General features: G+C 38.0%; 1 protein-coding gene across 1 annotated transcript in view; it reads right to left on the bottom strand.

The window, feature by feature from the left end:
* EGLN1 (egl-9 family hypoxia inducible factor 1) overlaps positions 1–18,018 on the bottom strand; it is a 93,438-nt gene that overhangs the window by 5,168 nt on the left and 70,252 nt on the right. The window contains exons 2-4 of the mRNA XM_049868661.1: positions 6,375–6,494; positions 2,778–2,914; positions 75–142 (exon numbers count right to left, since the gene is read on the bottom strand). Coding sequence (XP_049724618.1) covers positions 75–142; positions 2,778–2,914; positions 6,375–6,494 — 325 coding nt within the window. The remainder of the gene's footprint in view (positions 1–74; positions 143–2,777; positions 2,915–6,374; positions 6,495–18,018) is intronic.

Here is an 18,018-nt window from a genome sequence, read left to right as displayed (position 1 = left end):
CTATGCTTGAAAAAGCAGCACACGTTAGCAGGATAATTCTTTTCCAGTACACGTTAGCCCAAAATGATGATTACCTGTTAGATATTTTACTTTAGCTCGTGCTCGCTCATCTGCATCAAAATACCAAACAGTTATTGCGTACCTAAAAGAAAATTTAGAATACGGTAAGAATGATCACACTGCAGGGGAAAAAATGGTATGCTGTTGCAATGGTATATTAAAAATAGTAATGCCAAAATTAGCCTAAATTACAATTACAGGATAAATCCTCATCAAAGGATAAATGAGTACAGTAACAACTCACTCATCCAGTAGCCTCAGTGCTAAAGAAAATAGCAGAGAATCAAGAGTGGCTAAAACTGAGGTCGAAAAGTTGATGAGCTTTTATGACTTTCTTAATACCTAAGTTAACACACTTGGGTGTATTTTTTGCAAGCCCACAGCAGATCAGAAACAGACAATAACAAAGTAAAAGAAGGGCTACTACAGAAAAAGCAAACTATCAATAGCATGAGTACACTAAAACAACAGACAGAAGGACTCAAGTCATAGCAGCCCGGGCCCATTAGTGAAGGAAGAACAAATAGTCTCGAGGGCCTCTGAGGACACGGCTATATTACAGAGTGAAAAATAATGGTGGATGTTTACAATAACAACTTTGAGTCATCAAAAAAAGTTAAATTATGCTAAGACTTTTTTTTAGGATTCTTGCCAAAACAATTATATTAAAACAAAGAAAAAAAAATTTTTTTTTTTTTTTTTGATGCTGAAAGTTTAGCTAAACTCCATTTTTCTGAAAATAACACTTATTTGGACTATACCATTCTACAAATAAATGAGGCATCTCTGGTTTATTAAAATGCACACAATTGTAGCTTTTGGTACCAATAATGCGGAAAATGTACACGCACTATAGGAAGTGAAAGCATGTTACAAATCGCAAATCGCTAATGCCTTAGTAAAAAACAGTAATTAATGAAAATAGTTTGCAGATTCTGGCTATTGGTCGTGTGGAAAACAGCAATACTGAAGAAACCAGTAAATGCTATAGAACTGAATCATGTAACATATTTTGAAGTAAAGAGTCAAATACAGAGTAGAGTTACAAAGTCTGGGAATTTGGACAACTGGGGAAACTGAGGCCCACAGATCACCCAGCTGGCAAGTGGCAATGCCAAGATCAAAGTCCAGGCCTCCTGACTCCTAGACTGTTCTTTCCAGGGTTCCACCACCTTTCTTACCACATACCTTCTTCAATTTTTCTAGTGGCCTTGGTAATTAAGTACAGATACTTAATTTTTTCATTCTTTTGGCCCAAACTTTTAGTTACTTAGCTACTTAGTGATCAGAGTCTAACATCTGGATCCACTCCCTTCTATAGAGTTATCAGAACACAATTTTAAACTACCATGTGTCATTCTATCTTTCCAGACTTATTTCCCATTGAGCTATTTCAAGAATCCTTTTCCTCACACTAGTCTCTGCATTATAACTTGAACAACCTTGCCCTTTTCTATCAGGGCTTTATGAACACTATTATCCTCCTTGCTTCTCCTTCTAGGTCCAGCTGAACTTCTGTCTTCACTGTGATACTTTCTCCATCTCTTCCCATTTAAAGTGCGTTCTCCCTCCTCTGGGGCCTGGTGGTAGAGTGGTTAAGTGTTTGGATGCTAACCCAAAAGTCAGCAGTTTGAATCCACCAACCACTCCTTGGAAACCCTATAGGGAAGTTCTAGTCTGTCTTTTAGGGTTGCTATGAGTTGGAACTGACTCGATGGCAACTTAACGGATCTCCCTCCTCTGAACTCCTACAGCACTTAACTTCACTGTCTATCGGCATTTATTTACTACCCAAAAATGCTCATTATTTTTTCACCTAGAAAGGATACAACCAAACCACCTCAAGATTCCATTAAAAAGGAAGCTCTATGAAGCATTTCCTAGGTCAGAAAAGGTTTTAATGAAGCAGTAGGGGCACAGACAGCATTGGAATGTTGAAAGGAGAAATGAGAGGTTGAGGGGAGGCCTATCACATTAGATGAAAGGAGCCTCTCTGGTCTCCATCATGACTTCTATGCTCTCTGGCCACATACTGCTCAGCATGCTATGCACTATGTGAATTAGGGTTCACAGCAACATGGCTCAGAAACAAGAAAGAAAAAAGGTAGAGCTGATGACCAAGTCTTTAGAAACTCATCAAAAGGTGATTCCTATCTCTAACATCATCATTAAAAGTCAACTCTTCTTCCAGTATATCTAAAGGTGTGTCTTTTCTCTCATCGTAGCTCACCTCACTGCATAGCTAAGCCTGAATGCCGGTACTTCACTATCATAATGTTCAAAGTCCTTCATATGATAGAAGGAATATTTTTAAAATAGTACTGTATTTGTACAAATATTTATTTTCATAACAATGTCTAACATCTACTGTTTTAGCAATCTTAATATTTTGAGTCATGACAAATGGTGACAACATTTAAAAGAATACAGTAAACAATAGGTTAACAATATTAAGCCTTGTAGAAAAAGAGTACAGTGAAACAGGTACTTATTATTAATGCTAAAGGATTATTTAACATTTACACACAAACGGCAACTAAATGTTTTTACTATATGTAGACAATTTTTAAAACTACTCAATTTAAACAGTTATGACTGTGGAACATGATGATAAAAGTATCTGAAAAAGAGGAAGACTTGAAACTTTTCAAATTTATACCTATCCTCTCCTGTCCTACAATGCTCTTTACCAATTTTTTTCTTAAAACGAATACTACCTTGTAGCATATGCTGGTTGTACTTCATGAGGGTTGCGACGGTCTGACCAGAAAAACAGCAGTCTATCAAATTTGGGTTCAATGTCAGCAAACTGGGCTTTGCCTTCTGGAAAAATTCGAAGTATACCCCCACTTACCTAGGACAAGGGCCAAAAAATGTAAATATGAGTAACCAAGAACACTACAAAATCATATTTAGGGAGGAAAAAAAGACCAGTCCAATGAATCAGAACAGTTCATTGGATTCTTCATAATTACATGTCAATTAACATATGAAGGTGAGCTGAGAGTCTAAGTACACGCACTGATACAAGGAAAAATTCATTTCTTCTTTTAATTATTTTTGTAAATACTTGCTGAAACAGATGAATCTTATCTGAATTCAAAAGTCCTGAAATGGTGCTTGAAGGTTGTAAAGCCAACAAACGTTTTATATATACAGGCAGCCACTGCTCGGTACCCACAAGGGATTGGTTCCAGGACACCCATGGATACCAAAATTCATGGATGTTCAAGTCCCTTATATAAAATGGCACAGTACTTGCATATAACCTACGCACAACCTCCCATATACTTTAAAACATCTCTAGGCTACTTACAAAACCTAACACAGTGTAAATGCTATGTAAATAGTTGTTTCATCATAATCGAGGACTTGCTCTGGAAGGTAGCCTTTCTCTTCTGAGTTTTTTGAGCTCTTCTGGGAACGCTGGTGCTGGCTGGCCATCAGTCGATGCCGATCCTCCCGTGATTTGAAGTTTTTGAGGCTGTAGTGCTTTATACAGCTACCCAGTCATCCCTTACTAGCCTGACACTCCTTTCTCTTGTTCTTCTCAACCCTCTCACATTTAGTCTTTAAGGGACTGCTCTAACTACTTCATTGTCTTTAAGGAGCCATTTTTCACATAAACAAAGGGTACATACAACACAAATAGCAAATGAACAAGAAGCTAGGTGAATAATGCCCCAACAAGGAGTGCTGGGGCAAGACTGAGGATCCGTGAAACAGCAGGAGGCTACAACAGGGGATGCCTACACATCACTTCATTCATGTGGATTCAGCCTAGTGCTTGGGTGGCAATCAAGTTTTCTTTTTGGAACTTTCACTTAAAAAAAAAAAAAATACTTTCAATCTGCAGTTGGTTGAATCCCTGGATGTGGAACCTGCAGATATAGAGGGCCGACTGTATTTAAAAAAAAAAAAAAAATTAACACATATATATGTGCTAATGATATGCTTAACTTACTCTTAAAACTGATTTATTTCAAATCATCTTGACTGAATTATAACAAATGGTGAATATGTCAAATAGTTTATTATACTTTAAAGTTCAACAGACAAAAGCACTGCCACAAATTTAACATCTTGCTATTTAAAGAATTCGATACCTCAGTAGAAATTGTCATCATTTATCATCATTGCCATGGTCATTATTAGAAACGTAGTCTTCCCTTAGACTTGGCCTGACATACTGATGACTTTCTGTTTATAAAACTCATTTCCATCCAAAAAGGATTATTATTATCTAGTTAAGTATATCATTTGGGATTAAAATGGATTACTCTATTCATTCAAATATTGACTGAGCATCTGTTATACTTGGAAATGTGGTAGGCTCCAGATTTAGAGTAGAAAGTAAAACAGACATGCCATGGCATTTATAATCTGGTGAGGATTAAAGCTAGGCAAAACCCACCCAACTAAACCCCTGAGCAGGTATACTCTTAAAATTCAAAGGAACTTTAATACTTAATCAAAACATCATGGGAGCTGAGCCTATATCTAAAACCATAGATAGAGAGTTTGTCAGGCTCATCCTCAGGCACAGTTAAATTCAAGCTATTTGGTGCCCTTGCCGGCCGTACTCGGGTTCCAGTGCTGTTCGGAGTGATTTCCATGTAAACATCTAGAGAGCCTCTAGATTGTAAGTAAGAACATGACCCGACTTGACAGCACCAGTTTTGGGTTTTCATGGGTTCCTCTGACTACAGTCATGGGGACTATCACAGGTGATCTGCTGAAAATGTTTAAGGAGAAATGGATAAAGTTTTCAGTCTTCCTTTGGAAAACTTTCCCTGACCTCTGAAATTAGGTGGTCTTCTTATGTGTTGTCATAGCAATCTGGCACAATCAATTGAAACAGTCCACTGATCTGTACTCTCCAAGATTCAAAGCTCTAGGAGGGCTATTTCCACTTCTGCTCTAGCCCCAGCACTGAACACTCACTGCAGTCTTGCAACGGAAGTTTTCAGCTCTACATACACATAAACGAGGGACTTTTTTCTGCCTGGTTACTAATTTAAAATCTGTCTGTTAATGACCTTGGCTAGGTCACATCAAAATTAAAAGATCGCCCTGAAAAAAGCCTAACAAAATCCAGAAGTTAAAAGTTGATTAAACATATTTAGAACTTTCCAGCTATTCACAAAACCTTTTAAAAAAATCAATTTTAAAATTTTAGCCAAAATCACACTAATTTGTTTTGTGCCTTGCAGTCAAGGTGAATTACCAAATTTATTTCTCCATTTCTAACTTTGAAAGCTATAGAAAAGCCATGCTTGTTTGTTCATCATAGCGTCTTAATTTACTTAGCAGTAAAACTTACCTCCTTTTTGAACTTGGACTACGACAGATGAATTCTTTGTCACTATGATAGAGAAAGATCACTGGAGCATGTGAGCATATCCTAAATTTAAAACTCCTTGTAAGGTAGGATTAGCTTTTTGTACATTTAAGACTTGGATGATTTCCATTTGTGTGTGTGTGTATGGAAGGGATATTTCAAAGGTTGTTTGATTTTTAAAATCACCCTGGTTACGTAGATGTGTTCTTTCTGTAAAAATATACTGAGTGGTAGACTGTGCTCACTTTTCTATTTGAATGTTATACTTCAATAAAAAGTTTAAGATTTTCAAAAACCAACAACAAATACAAAAAAGTCTATACAACCTCCAATCCACGGTATACATTTAAAAAATCATTTAAATTTAAATGAAACTCAAGCTAATATTAAGAAAATACATATTTTAAAAACAAAAAAGGTTAAATATACTGTATATTCTAATTAGTTTTACAGGACTTGTCAGTATTAACAAACTTCTTGTTTTTCCATAATTCTTTCAATATTCCATTCAGCAACCCAGTGCCAAATAACATCTCTACAATAATGCAAAGAAGAAAATGCAGTAGAAAATAATCCATAAAAGTTATTTATACGTAATTTTCCCCAAAAGCCATTGTGAAATAATCAATTCTCAGAATTTTTAAAAATAAAAACTATAAAAAGGTTGTGGTTTTAAAAAAACTATAGAAAGGAAGATGTCTTAATATAGGCTGCTTTTTGTAAAAGTTAAGTTTGGGGATAAATGTTTCAATATCTGAAAATAACGAAATTCATTTTTTTGAGATATATTAGTATCTGCTTCACTTTACAAAAACCCACTCTTAATACCTGAGACTGACATACCTAAGAGAGAAATTTCTACTGTTCCATGTGTTAAAAACCTGTGAAGAATGCCCCAAATACCTGGAAGAAATATCCAAAAAACCTGTGAAGAAAAAAAAAAGAAAAAACAAACCTCGATTAAGTTGCATACCTTGGCATCCCAGTCTTTATTAAGGTAATATATACATGTCACACATCTTCCATCTCCATTTGGATTATCGACATGACGCACATAACCTGTTCCATTGCCTGGGTAACAAGCAACCATGGCCTGTAATAATAACAAAAATAAAAAAGGTCCACGTATGAGTAAAAAGGGAAAACAGATAATAAAACTGATCTCTGATTTTGCCTCATCTAGCTTACATTCACTACGCCACCAGGGTTTCCAAATGATTAGCCCGTGTCAAACATTAACGCGTTCGATGTCAGTAATTCGGAAAAAAGGCGAAGTGAAAAATTAGCATATGACTAACCCCTCTTCACATCAGAAAGTCATTTTTTGCTCAGATTATAATGAGACATAGGTGCCCTGCTGGCGCAGTGGTTAAATGCTTGGGTGCTAACCGAAAAGTTGGTGGTATGAACCCACCAGCTGCTCCTTGGGAGAAATATGTGGCAGTCTGCTTCTATAAAGATTACAACCTTGGAAACCCTATGGGACACTTCCACTCTGTCCAATAAAGTCACTAAGAGTTGGAATCGCCTTGATGGCTGTGGGTTTATACTTCAGAAGATCGTTTGGTGACCTAATATAACTCCATTTCAAACCCATGGAAGTAGGTGTTAAGCATGAAGGTGGAAGAGAGGCCCAAAACAAAAAATACCAAATAACTTACACGGTCTAGGAGTGCAGTACATGATAATCAAATGAAATTTGTTAAGGGTGATTTAAAAAAAATCCTCAGGACTTATGAAGAAAACCAAGTTTTAGACAGGTGGAATGCTCAAGATTACCAGCGACTGTCGAAATCCTTCATTTTTCCGATTTATTCGTGTATTAGAGTGATGAATCAGTATTGAGTTAAAGTCAATGAATCAGTACTAAGTTATCACATAGTTAATTGTATTTTTCTACCATCATTATTTAAGATAAATAACAAATGCTAATTTTTAAAATTCATATTCAATTAACTAGTGAAAAAGTAATTAAGTGGTTCTACTTCTGAACTACTTTTTTTTTTTTTCACTTCTGAGAGACTAGGAAGCATTTTAATCCTGAATCCTTAAAAAACAAACAAAAAAAAGTTACATTTTCTTAGGCATTTTGGACCTAATCCTCTTTATTGGTGAACATCACATATGTCTCATTTTTCCTGACTCCAGAACCACTAACAAACTCTTTCTTTAGGGACTTGAGGTTGGTAGCAACAGGGGGAATAACAGGTTTACCAAAAAACCAAACCCAAACCCAGTGCCGTCGAGTCGATTCCGACTCATAGCGACCCCATAGGACAGAGGAGAACTGCCCCATAGGGTTTCCAAGGAGCGCCTGGTGGATTCTAACTACTGACCTTTTGGTTAGCAGCCAAAGCTCTTAATCATTGTGCCACCAGGGTTTCCGAACATAGGTTTAGTGGGTTTAAAAATACTCGATAAAAGATAAATCAGAATAATTTCCTTGTCACTAGCTGCCAGGAAAAGGCTTGTGTAGCAGACCTTCAACAGCAACTATCCAAACCAAAAACCAAACCTGTTGCTGTTGAGTCAATTTCGATTGACAGCGACCCTATAGGACAGAGAAGAACTGCCCCGTAGAGTTTCCAAGGAGCAGCTGGTAGATTCGAACCACCAACCTTTTGGTTAGCAGCCATAGCTCTTAACCACTACGCCACCGCCACCGGGGTTTCCCACGATAACTATCAGTAGGTACTAATTTAACAACACAATTAGTTCATTTGTGGTTAACTGAGACAATTATGGTAAATTACATACTACGTTCTTATCCACAGTAAGAATTTAAAAAAGCAAAAATCTCAACCCTTCCCTAAAGCAATCTCATCTCAAAAAGTTAATCCGGACCTCTTTAACTATCCAAGAACAACAGCATTTCTTGTGCAAAGAATGAAGGGTACATTATTTCTCCATTCACCTACCCCATCTCATCGCCCCATTTAACAAACAGTTCTTGAGCACTCACTATGTATATGAAGGACACTGGGACTAAAACAATGAATGAAGCAGACTAAAGCCCGTTGCTTTCATTTACTATGGAAGCTAGTCTAGTGGGATAAACATTCAATCAACAGGTATATAATCTAATGTGAGGCTGTGATAAGTGCTATCAAAAATTGTCAAGGATATAGAGAATGATGGCATGACAGTCTAGGAAAGTGGTCAGGGAAGTGCTCTCTGAGGAGTTGGTATTCTAGCAGAGGCTTAAATGAAGAGAGTGGCAAATCACATATATATGTAAGGGAAGAACATAGCGGGTGGCAGGAAATGTGCGTGCAATGGCAGAAATGGGCTTGGCAGGTTGGAAAAACAAGCAGGCCAAGTAGCTGGAGCAGAATGAGCAACAGCAAATAACAGACCAGGAGAGGTAACTAGGTAATGTAGGGAACAGCAGGGCATAGTAAGAACTTTGGAGAGTGTCCTAAAAGTGACGTGAAGCCAATGGAGAATACATCTGATCAATGTTCTAAGGTCAGTTTCAATTCTGTATGAATAAAACATAGTAACCGCAATGTCACCACCACCTGGCATTTACTGGATGTTTATTACTAGCCAAGCACTATTCTGTGTGCAGTAACTCATCCGACACAACCCTGTGAGGTAAATGGTATCATCCTCCTCATCTTCATCCAGTTCACTGTTAAGGAAACTAAAGCCCAGACAGGTTAATTAATATTCTCAAAGTCACACAGTAGTAGAAGCATGTATGAACCCAGGGAATCTGACTCCAGACCATGTAATTAGCCACTAGATTATAGGGGTAAAGAGTGAAAATGAAGACGATTAGTTGACTATTGCAGTTTCTAGGAGAGAAACAAAGAAGACTGGGACCGGGGTTGCACAGTGGTTAGACTTGGGATGTATTTTTAAGGTAAAACTTACATTATTTGCTAATGGATTAAAGTGAAGAGTAAAAAGAGTTAAGGATGACTCCAAGGGTTTCAGCCTGTATAACTGAATGAACGGAGTTACCATTTACTAAAATGGGAAAGACTAGGCGAAGGAGCAGTTTTAATAATATGCACAGGGTAGGAAAGCAATGGTCATGAAGCAGGACCCCAGAAAAGAACAAAATCAAGGATACTAGGATTATGACCCAACAAGGGGTCTGTCTGTATTAGTCATTTCTAAACTGCTCTCCTAGGAGCCTGAGGGTTACCTAGGGGTGGGGGCTGCTAGAGGATAAAGTAAAACAAGAAGGAGCCAAACAAGGTTTCATCCCAACCTTCAACCAGGGGCAGCTTTTATCTTGTTTCCTATATTTTAATTCCACACAAATATTTTTTGAAACAAATAAAAGATGCAATAAAAAAAATTTTTAAACAACTGGGTTAATTACATTTTACAATCCCTGATATAGCTCCATTACCCTCATCTAAATGTACTACCTGGAGCCCTGGTGGCAAAGTGGTTAAGAGCTCAGGCTGCTAATCAAAAGGTCAGCAGTTCGAATCCACCAGCCACTCCTTGGAAATTCGTGGGGGCAGTTCTACTCTGTCCTATAGGGTCTCTACAAGTCAGAATCAACTTGACGGCACACAACAACAACAAATGTATTATTTTAAGAGTAGCCATTATGACTTTAGTCTTATCTGGTACACCCTAGTCCCTTTAGCTGTGCTGTGATGAGAGGGACCCTGGAAAACAGAAAGGAAAGAAGAAGAGGGATGAGTGTTTGGCAGGGCCCATGCTTAATCTGCCTTCTCAGTTAACTTGTCAACACCAGCCCTAGTAAAGGCAGCAATGCGTTGTTAGAAGTGCAAAAAGGATAAAGTAAAAAACATCAGTGCAACCCAGCAAACTGCAAAGACTATCAACAGTCGCAGTTAAGTGTTGGTGGCCGTGCAGTAAGCGTGTTTCCTAAATGAGAGGGAAGTAAGGCAAGGCTGCTCTGGAGGAACAAGTCCTAGAAAACAGAGAGGCCCCTCTTTCCCTATTAGAGACCTGCAGAGGAGAAAGGGGAAGCTCAGAAAACCCAGGAAGAATATACTGCCATGGAAAATCTGAGACCTAAAAGAGCCAGACCCCCACAAATATTGGAGAAAGAGAAATTTTGTAGGAAACTTCAAAGATTTGGAAGGATCATGAATTTATTCAAAGAACTGTGTGGCCTAATAATAATATAGTGAAACTGCATTTAATAAAAGATTCCTTCCTATTTAGATTTTAGAAAACATAAAAAGGTATTTCTATAAGTCTTAATAAATCTGGCAGCTATTGTTTAAAACCTATATATATATATATATATACATACATATATATATATTTACCACAGTAATATCTACATACCCCAAACCAAACCCACTGCCATCGAGTTGATTCCGACTCATAGCAGCCCTATAGGACAGGGCAGAACTGCCCCATAGAGTTTCTAAGGAGTGCCTGGAGGATTTGAACTGCCAGCCTCTTGGTTAACAGCTGTAGCACTTAACCACATCAATACCAGGGTTTCCAATATATACATACATGTATATTATTGTGGTAAAATATATGTTACAAAGCATTTGCCATTTCAACATTCTTCACATGTGCAATTTGGTATCATTATGTTCATTATGCTGTTCAACCATCATCATCACCTGTTTTCAAATTTTGCCACCACCCTTAAAAGCAGCTCAGTGTTTTCTAAGTAATGAGTCTCCCTTTCCTCCTCCCTCTCCCCATCCTTGGTAACCACTAATAAACTTTGGTCTAGAATACACTTCCCTATTCTAGATCTTTCAGAAACATGGGATCATACAATATTTGTCCTTTTGTGGCTGACTTAATTTGCTCAGCATAATGTTTTCAAGGTTCATCCATGTTGTAGCATGTATTAGACTGTCACTTCATTTTATGGCCGAGTAGTATTCCATTGTATGTATGTACCACATTTTGTTTATCCATTCATCATCTATTGATGGACATTTAGGTTGTTTCCACTTTTTGATTTCTGTGAATGATGCTGCAATGGACACTGGCATACAGGTAGGTTTGTGCTCTTGCGTCCAATTCTCCTGGATATATACCTAGAAGTGGAACTGATGGGTCATATGGTAATTCTATGTTTAACTTTTTGAAGAAGTGCTAGACTGTTTCCCACAGAATCTATATCATTTTATAATCCCACGAACAATGCATTAGGGTTCCAATTTCTTCACATCTTTGCCAACACCTGTTGCTTTGTTTTTTTTTTAATCACACTCATCTTAGTGGGCATTAAGTGACATGCTTTATCTCTTAATTGGTAATTTTTGTTTTCCTGTGTACTTTGTATAATTTGTACAAAAAAGAACGATACCGCCATTCTTATTTTGTTTGCTTTAAATATGCAGAAGACTCTGACATACCCTTGTGCACAATAACTGAAACACCAAACCTGCTGCTGTTGATTGTAACTCATACCAACCCTATAGGACAGAGTAGAACTGCCCCATATGGTTTCCAAGGAGTGGCTCATAGTGCTCGTAGGATTCAAACTGCCAAACTATTAGTCTACAAGTCACTAATAAGATTTATGGACTACCCATCATGGTCAATACGGCACCTGTTCTGAAGAGACCCATTAACTACCTAGAAAGGAAAAAACAAACAAAAAACAGGCACACACAAAACAAACAATAAGCTAAGTAATGCAAGTAACAAATACAAAAAGAATTTTGGGAGAAAAAAAACTATTAGTGTGGAATAAAATAATGGGACAAGGCTTTGATCTATAGGTAAGACGTAAGCTTATCTTTAAAGGATAGATCCAATTTGGAAAGGTGAACGGAAGAAGGGAAGGCACATAATGATACAAATGAGCATAACAAATACAGGAACAGGTAAGTGACAGTGAGGTAATTTTATGACCATTTGGTCTGTCACTAAAAAAGAAACTAATAGGTAAAGTTAATTTGGTAGAAATTGGACGAAATCTTGAAAACTAAGCAAAATAAGCTGAATATGAAAGAATCAGCAAATGTGAGCCACTGCAGTCCTTGAGTAGGGGTGGCCACAGGGAAAGCTTTTAAGAAGGCAGTGTTCTTATTCTAAAATTCACATGAAAATTGTAAGATAAGCACACTAATAAAAGGTAAAATTGTTCCAAGAGACTGGTGTTGTATGTACTGGTTCTAAGGATAAGGAAATACATTGAAATCTATCAAGAAGAGCTAAAATACACCTACTCCTCACTTATCTACTATCTCATTATCCGACATTTAGTATTTACAACACTAGTAAAAATCTGCTATCCAACAATTCTGCACATTAATGACATACATTTGGCAGTAACAAATGGTGAGGCACAAGGTGAGAGCAATGCCGGCTGCGATAGTTAAAGTTATGTGTCAACTTGACTGGGCCATGATTCTCAGTGGTTTGGCAGTTAGTTATGTAATGACACCATGTGGCAGTTATGTAATGATGTAGTCATCCTCCATTTTGTGATCCGATGCAGGCATCCTCCATTTGCTCATAATGTCGACTTTTGCATGACGACCCAGTCTTTGGAACCTAACCATGTTGATAAGTGAGGAATGGGTACATCTCTATCTCTAGAGATTTGTTAGGGATTGAGGTGATACTCCCTGGTTGTCCTTCTGTCCTCCCTAAAAAACGGAGCAGGACTAGACATGTCTTTCAACTATGTATTCCTATAAAGTTGGGGTGGAAGGCAGCAGAAGAGTCTGGACACTTGCCTGAAAAAGAAACAATGCCATCGCTTTGTAATTCTGAGGTATGCTTCCTATTCTACTATCTCTTACAGACACTAACTTTAAATATGTTAAGTTTCCCCTGGGAAAAACCTATTTAAACAGAATGTTTTTTTTTTTCCATTTTTGATATGAAAATATACATGATTAAGGATGTTCTTAATATAGAAAACATCATAAATTTGTTTTTTACTGTAAGAATGAAAGGAAGGAAGAGGTTTGCAATACCTCTTTGGAATCTGAAGAAATTTATTTCTGGCACTGGAAGGCTTGTATTCAAATGAAGTTCAACCAGGAAACACTTTTTTTCCCCTTTCTGAAGGGAATTAATTTAAAACAGAGATTCAAAGCTAAGAGAATTAAAATTTTATGGGCTATCAAAGTATTATTTTTATCCTGAATGAGAGGAAAAGGTTTACTATCTGAAATTTTATGTCTCAGGTATACAACACTATACCCTTTGTATATATTGAGAGCTAAGATCTATAACCCAGGCATGGTAGTCCTATTAATTTCCTCATTTTATAATTTAGAAAACTGAACTATGGTGAGAATAAAAAACTTCCCAAAGATCACAGAGATTCTATGCAGCAGAAGAGAGTTAGGAACTGAGTAGGTCTAGAGGGGTAAATATCCTGCTTCTGGATTCTTCAGTTCCTCACTCTAGTAAGGCTTGTTTAGTCTGATGATGAATTCAGATGAACAGGTAGCAGAGAGGTTCCTAAGTGACACATCACCTGCTATAGTGACACACACTCATGCATAATGTTCAATTCTCCCATGTAAAGATGTACTGCATAAGCTAATTTCCAACTCTGCAGATACACCTTTTAAGTCTTCTCCCCATCCCACTCCAAAGCTCACATGCCCACGATTATCACCACCTCCAGAGGACTTGGCCGCTGAAGTTTACACAAATCTAGCTCAAACATGGGAAGAAATAAGTCATCAGAAGAACTGCACTAAGAGAAGCAAGTTGGTATTTACTACGAGAACAATCTAATTTTAAAAACGGCAGGTTTTAATTATACTTGCTTGTTGTTAGCTGCCATTGAGTTGGTCTCTGATTCATGGCGACCTCGGGCACAACAGGATGAAATGCTGCCTAGTCCTGCGCCATCCCCACAACTGGTTGCAGATTAGACCACTGTGATCCATGGGGTTTTCATTAGCTGATTTTTGGAAGTAGATCACCAGGCCTTTCTTCCTTGTCCATCTTAATCTGGAAGCTCTGCTGAAGCCCGTTCAGCATCATAGCAACACGCTATCCACTAATGACAGACCAGTGGTGGTATACTTGCTTAGTTTAGGTAAATCTCATTTCCTAAAATATGCAATTAAAGAACTTTAGAAGAAGGTATGTATTTTATTCATTGCACTAGCATATTAAATGGGGGTGATGGGAGAGGATAATCTACACGCATTTTTAAATTTTAAATCCTTTTATTTATGTGCTAAGACTTGATGTTATAAATTATCATAAATAAATTCAGACTTTATGTTCTTGGTAGGTGAAAATTTTAAATCTATGATATAGTGGTGAAAATCAAACTAGCACTGAACAAAAGATACAGCAATAAGGATGAGTGCAGTATCTCTTGGCACAAGTCCCTCTCTGGTCCACATGAGGCAATACAGATGACTCAGGAAGATCAGTATTAAGATCGTAACAAGTAGAAAGAGAAGAACATAAAAACGGGTACTGAGAATATGCTATGACAGGTTATGGCAGACTCCATGGAAAAAATAATATCTGAGCTAAGCTTAAAAGAAATATACAAAGTTGGGGAAAAAAGGGGCATTTCAAATAATGAATTGCATAAGCATAATTTCAAGGCCAAAAAAATACAGAACACATTTGACAAGGAATATTCAGATTTGCTAAAGCACAAAGTTCTTGAGATGGGAGAAGACATCTCAAAGGTAAGTGGAGCCAGACTGGAAGGACTTGATACCTTTTGAAGGAGTATGGCCTTTATCTAGACAGAGGAAAGCCCTGGTTTTTAGGCAGTGGAGCAACACAATCAGAACTGTGCTTCAGAAACACAATATAAGACGATTTGGGAAAGGGGGTAGGAGAAATGATGACACTGGGAAGACCAGACAGAACACAACTGCAATCAACAAAGAAATAAAATCTGACACAGAGGAGAAGGTTTTCGAAAGAGTCACGGGGGAGTGGGATACGGAGGGATAATTGGCCTGACAGCTCTAAGAAGGGCAGAAGTGGAAGAACCTGGCAAGTGCTTTCACAGTTAGTGCAAAGGACAGGGATGTATCAAAAACGGTAAGAAACTCATTTAGAATAAGAATTCATTAAACTTTGCTGCTTTCCTGATCACAGAAAAATGGTTAAATAACTGGTTAAAAGTTGACTAATTATAAATGATAAACACATACTATAAAACAGGACTTATATGGGCATTTAAGTTATTTTCTTGAAAAAAATTTGTTTTTAATTTTAGTGATTGTAATCAACAAGTTTTGGAGCTCTATCTTTGTAAACATCCTTGATACCTTCCTAAAACTAAATTCCTAGAAGTAAAACTACAATATAAGATTAAGTTTTTTTTACTGCCAAAATGTTCTCCAGAATGGTTACACTGGGCATACTCCCATGAGCTTTGTATGAGTGCACACAACTTGCCCTTATGTGCCAATCCTGCGTATTAAATTTTATTTTTTAAAGATTGCTCAACTTGATAGGTAAAAATTTATCTTATTGTTTTAATTTTACATCTCATATTTGTGAAAGGAAACTTTTTTTCATACTCTTCTTGGCCATTTAATTCTTCTTTTGTTAGTTGTTTATTCGTATCTTTTACCTACTTAACTATTAGGTTGTGCATCCTTCTATAGGTGAAGTGTTCTTTAGCGTCTGTCATGTCACACAGTAATTCCAACATTTTTACTATGCTTCTGTACAATATTTTATTACAAGCTACTTATTATTTCAGCAAGAAGGTAGAGTATGACTATGTTAATTATCAATATAAATCAAAGTTTTAAAAGTCCAAGAGCCACTTATATCCATATTTATAGAAATGTGAAGAATGCAGGAAAAAAAAGGAAAGATAATAAACAGTATTGGTTCAAACCTCTCCCCAGATGGCCTAAAAATGGTGGATTATTTAATCTAATATTAGACAAACTACTTTCCTTATTGGGCCCTAATCTTAGCCCAAGAGAAAAAACAAAACAACCTTAAATACACATTTAAAAATCAGCTTGCTTAAAGGTAATGCTCTCAACAGGTGTAATCTAGAGATATAAAAAGAGATATTATGTGCATTAAACAGAAGCCCCCATCCCCACCAAGGATATAACTTTATGAAAACACTGGTTTTATTATCACAAAGTAAGATGAAAACAGATTTAACGATGTTTTACAACTCTCCATTTCCCTTTTTAACAGTGTAATGAACTGTCTAAATTCATGAGGGAAAAGAATCAGGATAAGCACAAAGCTGGTTCCTATGGGGCACAGGTCAGGTATATCTTCACCTTCCCACTTCCTCATTATTTCTGATAGCAGCTGCTCTCCCCACAGCACTCTCTACTTCTCTGCAGGGTTGGATAATTCATTCTAACAGCCACACAGAACTCACAGACCATACTCACAGTTACGTGGTTTACTAGGGAAGTAACAAGCTACAACTCAGGATCAGGATCATCTTGGAAGTAATAGGAACAACTTGGGATCAGTGTCAGGAAGTATACAGGCAAGGTCTGAAAGGGTCCCTGAAGTGGACAGCACATCCCTTCCTTCAGTGCAGGACAGTTCTCAGAGCAAAAAGGTTCATGCAACAGATAAGCTCTCTGCTGGAAGAGCTCTCAGATGTTCTGGGCCAGTGCCAAGTGATCAGCGGGCATGGCTTCTCTTCTGTGTAGGCCTCTTCATCGTCAGCTTCTCTGCCACTAAACGGCCCAGCTCATACCCAGCATAGCAGCCTGCTCAGCTCTCTCAGCTGCTGCTCTCCTAACAGCAGCTCTCTGCCACTGGGCTTCTCTGCCACTGGGCACCATGCCGTCAGACTATCTGCCGTTGGCCTCTCCACTGCTAACTGGCCCAGCTAATAGCCAGTGTAGCAGCTTTGGGACCACTCTGCTCCCATGTGCTTCTGCTTCTCTGCCAGCCTGGGTCTTAGCCAGAAGCTCTCTCAAAAACCAAAAACAAACCCACGCTGTTGAGTCGACTCCCGCTCATAGCAACCCTATAGGACAGGGTAGGACTGCTCCATAGGGTTTTCAAGGAGCAACTGGTAGATTTGAACTGCTGACCTTTTTGGTTAGCAGCCATAGCATGCCCTGGCTCTTAACCATCATGCCACCAGCTCTCTCAACTGCAGTTTTTTTCAGCTAACCAGCCTAGCTCTTAACTGGCTGCTCTCAGCTGCTTTTTTTTTTTTTTTTAAACCAGGCTTGGTAGGGGCCTCTGTGACCCCCACACACTGCTCCCTCCCCCACTCCTGTCAACCAGAAGGCCTTGAAAACCTCTGCATTTCAGTTCTTTACATACCCTAGTTCTCATCAGTTACAAGGCAGGGCCTCCCTCACCAGACCAGAATTCAACCAATCCCCAGTTACCCATGTGATGCCAATCAACTCAGGTCCTGTACAAAAGTTAGCACTTTCTGCTGGCAGAGACTCTTCCCTTGGACAAAAGTAACAATGCTCTGGGGGTAGAAAGCAACCTGGGAGGTCCCCCAGGTTTTTCCTCCAAAGACAAGGGCAAAGGTAACTCCTCAGGGTTTAGGAGAAAAATCTCTCAAGCTGTTTTTCCAAAGAACCAAGGCAAAAGGCCACATAAATGAATTCACTGCACTATATCCTTTTAACAAGAAATTGGTAACATTCATAAAGTTATACTTACAAATTAGGAATCCACCCGGTGAAGCAGTTTATATTTGCACTGCCTAGATCTGCTGTTGGAGCCCTGCTGGC

This window comes from Elephas maximus, chromosome 24 (genome assembly GCF_024166365.1).
Source record: "Elephas maximus indicus isolate mEleMax1 chromosome 24, mEleMax1 primary haplotype, whole genome shotgun sequence".
NCBI lineage: Eukaryota > Metazoa > Chordata > Mammalia > Proboscidea > Elephantidae > Elephas > Elephas maximus.
This window is presented reverse-complemented; position numbering and strand designations above follow the sequence as displayed.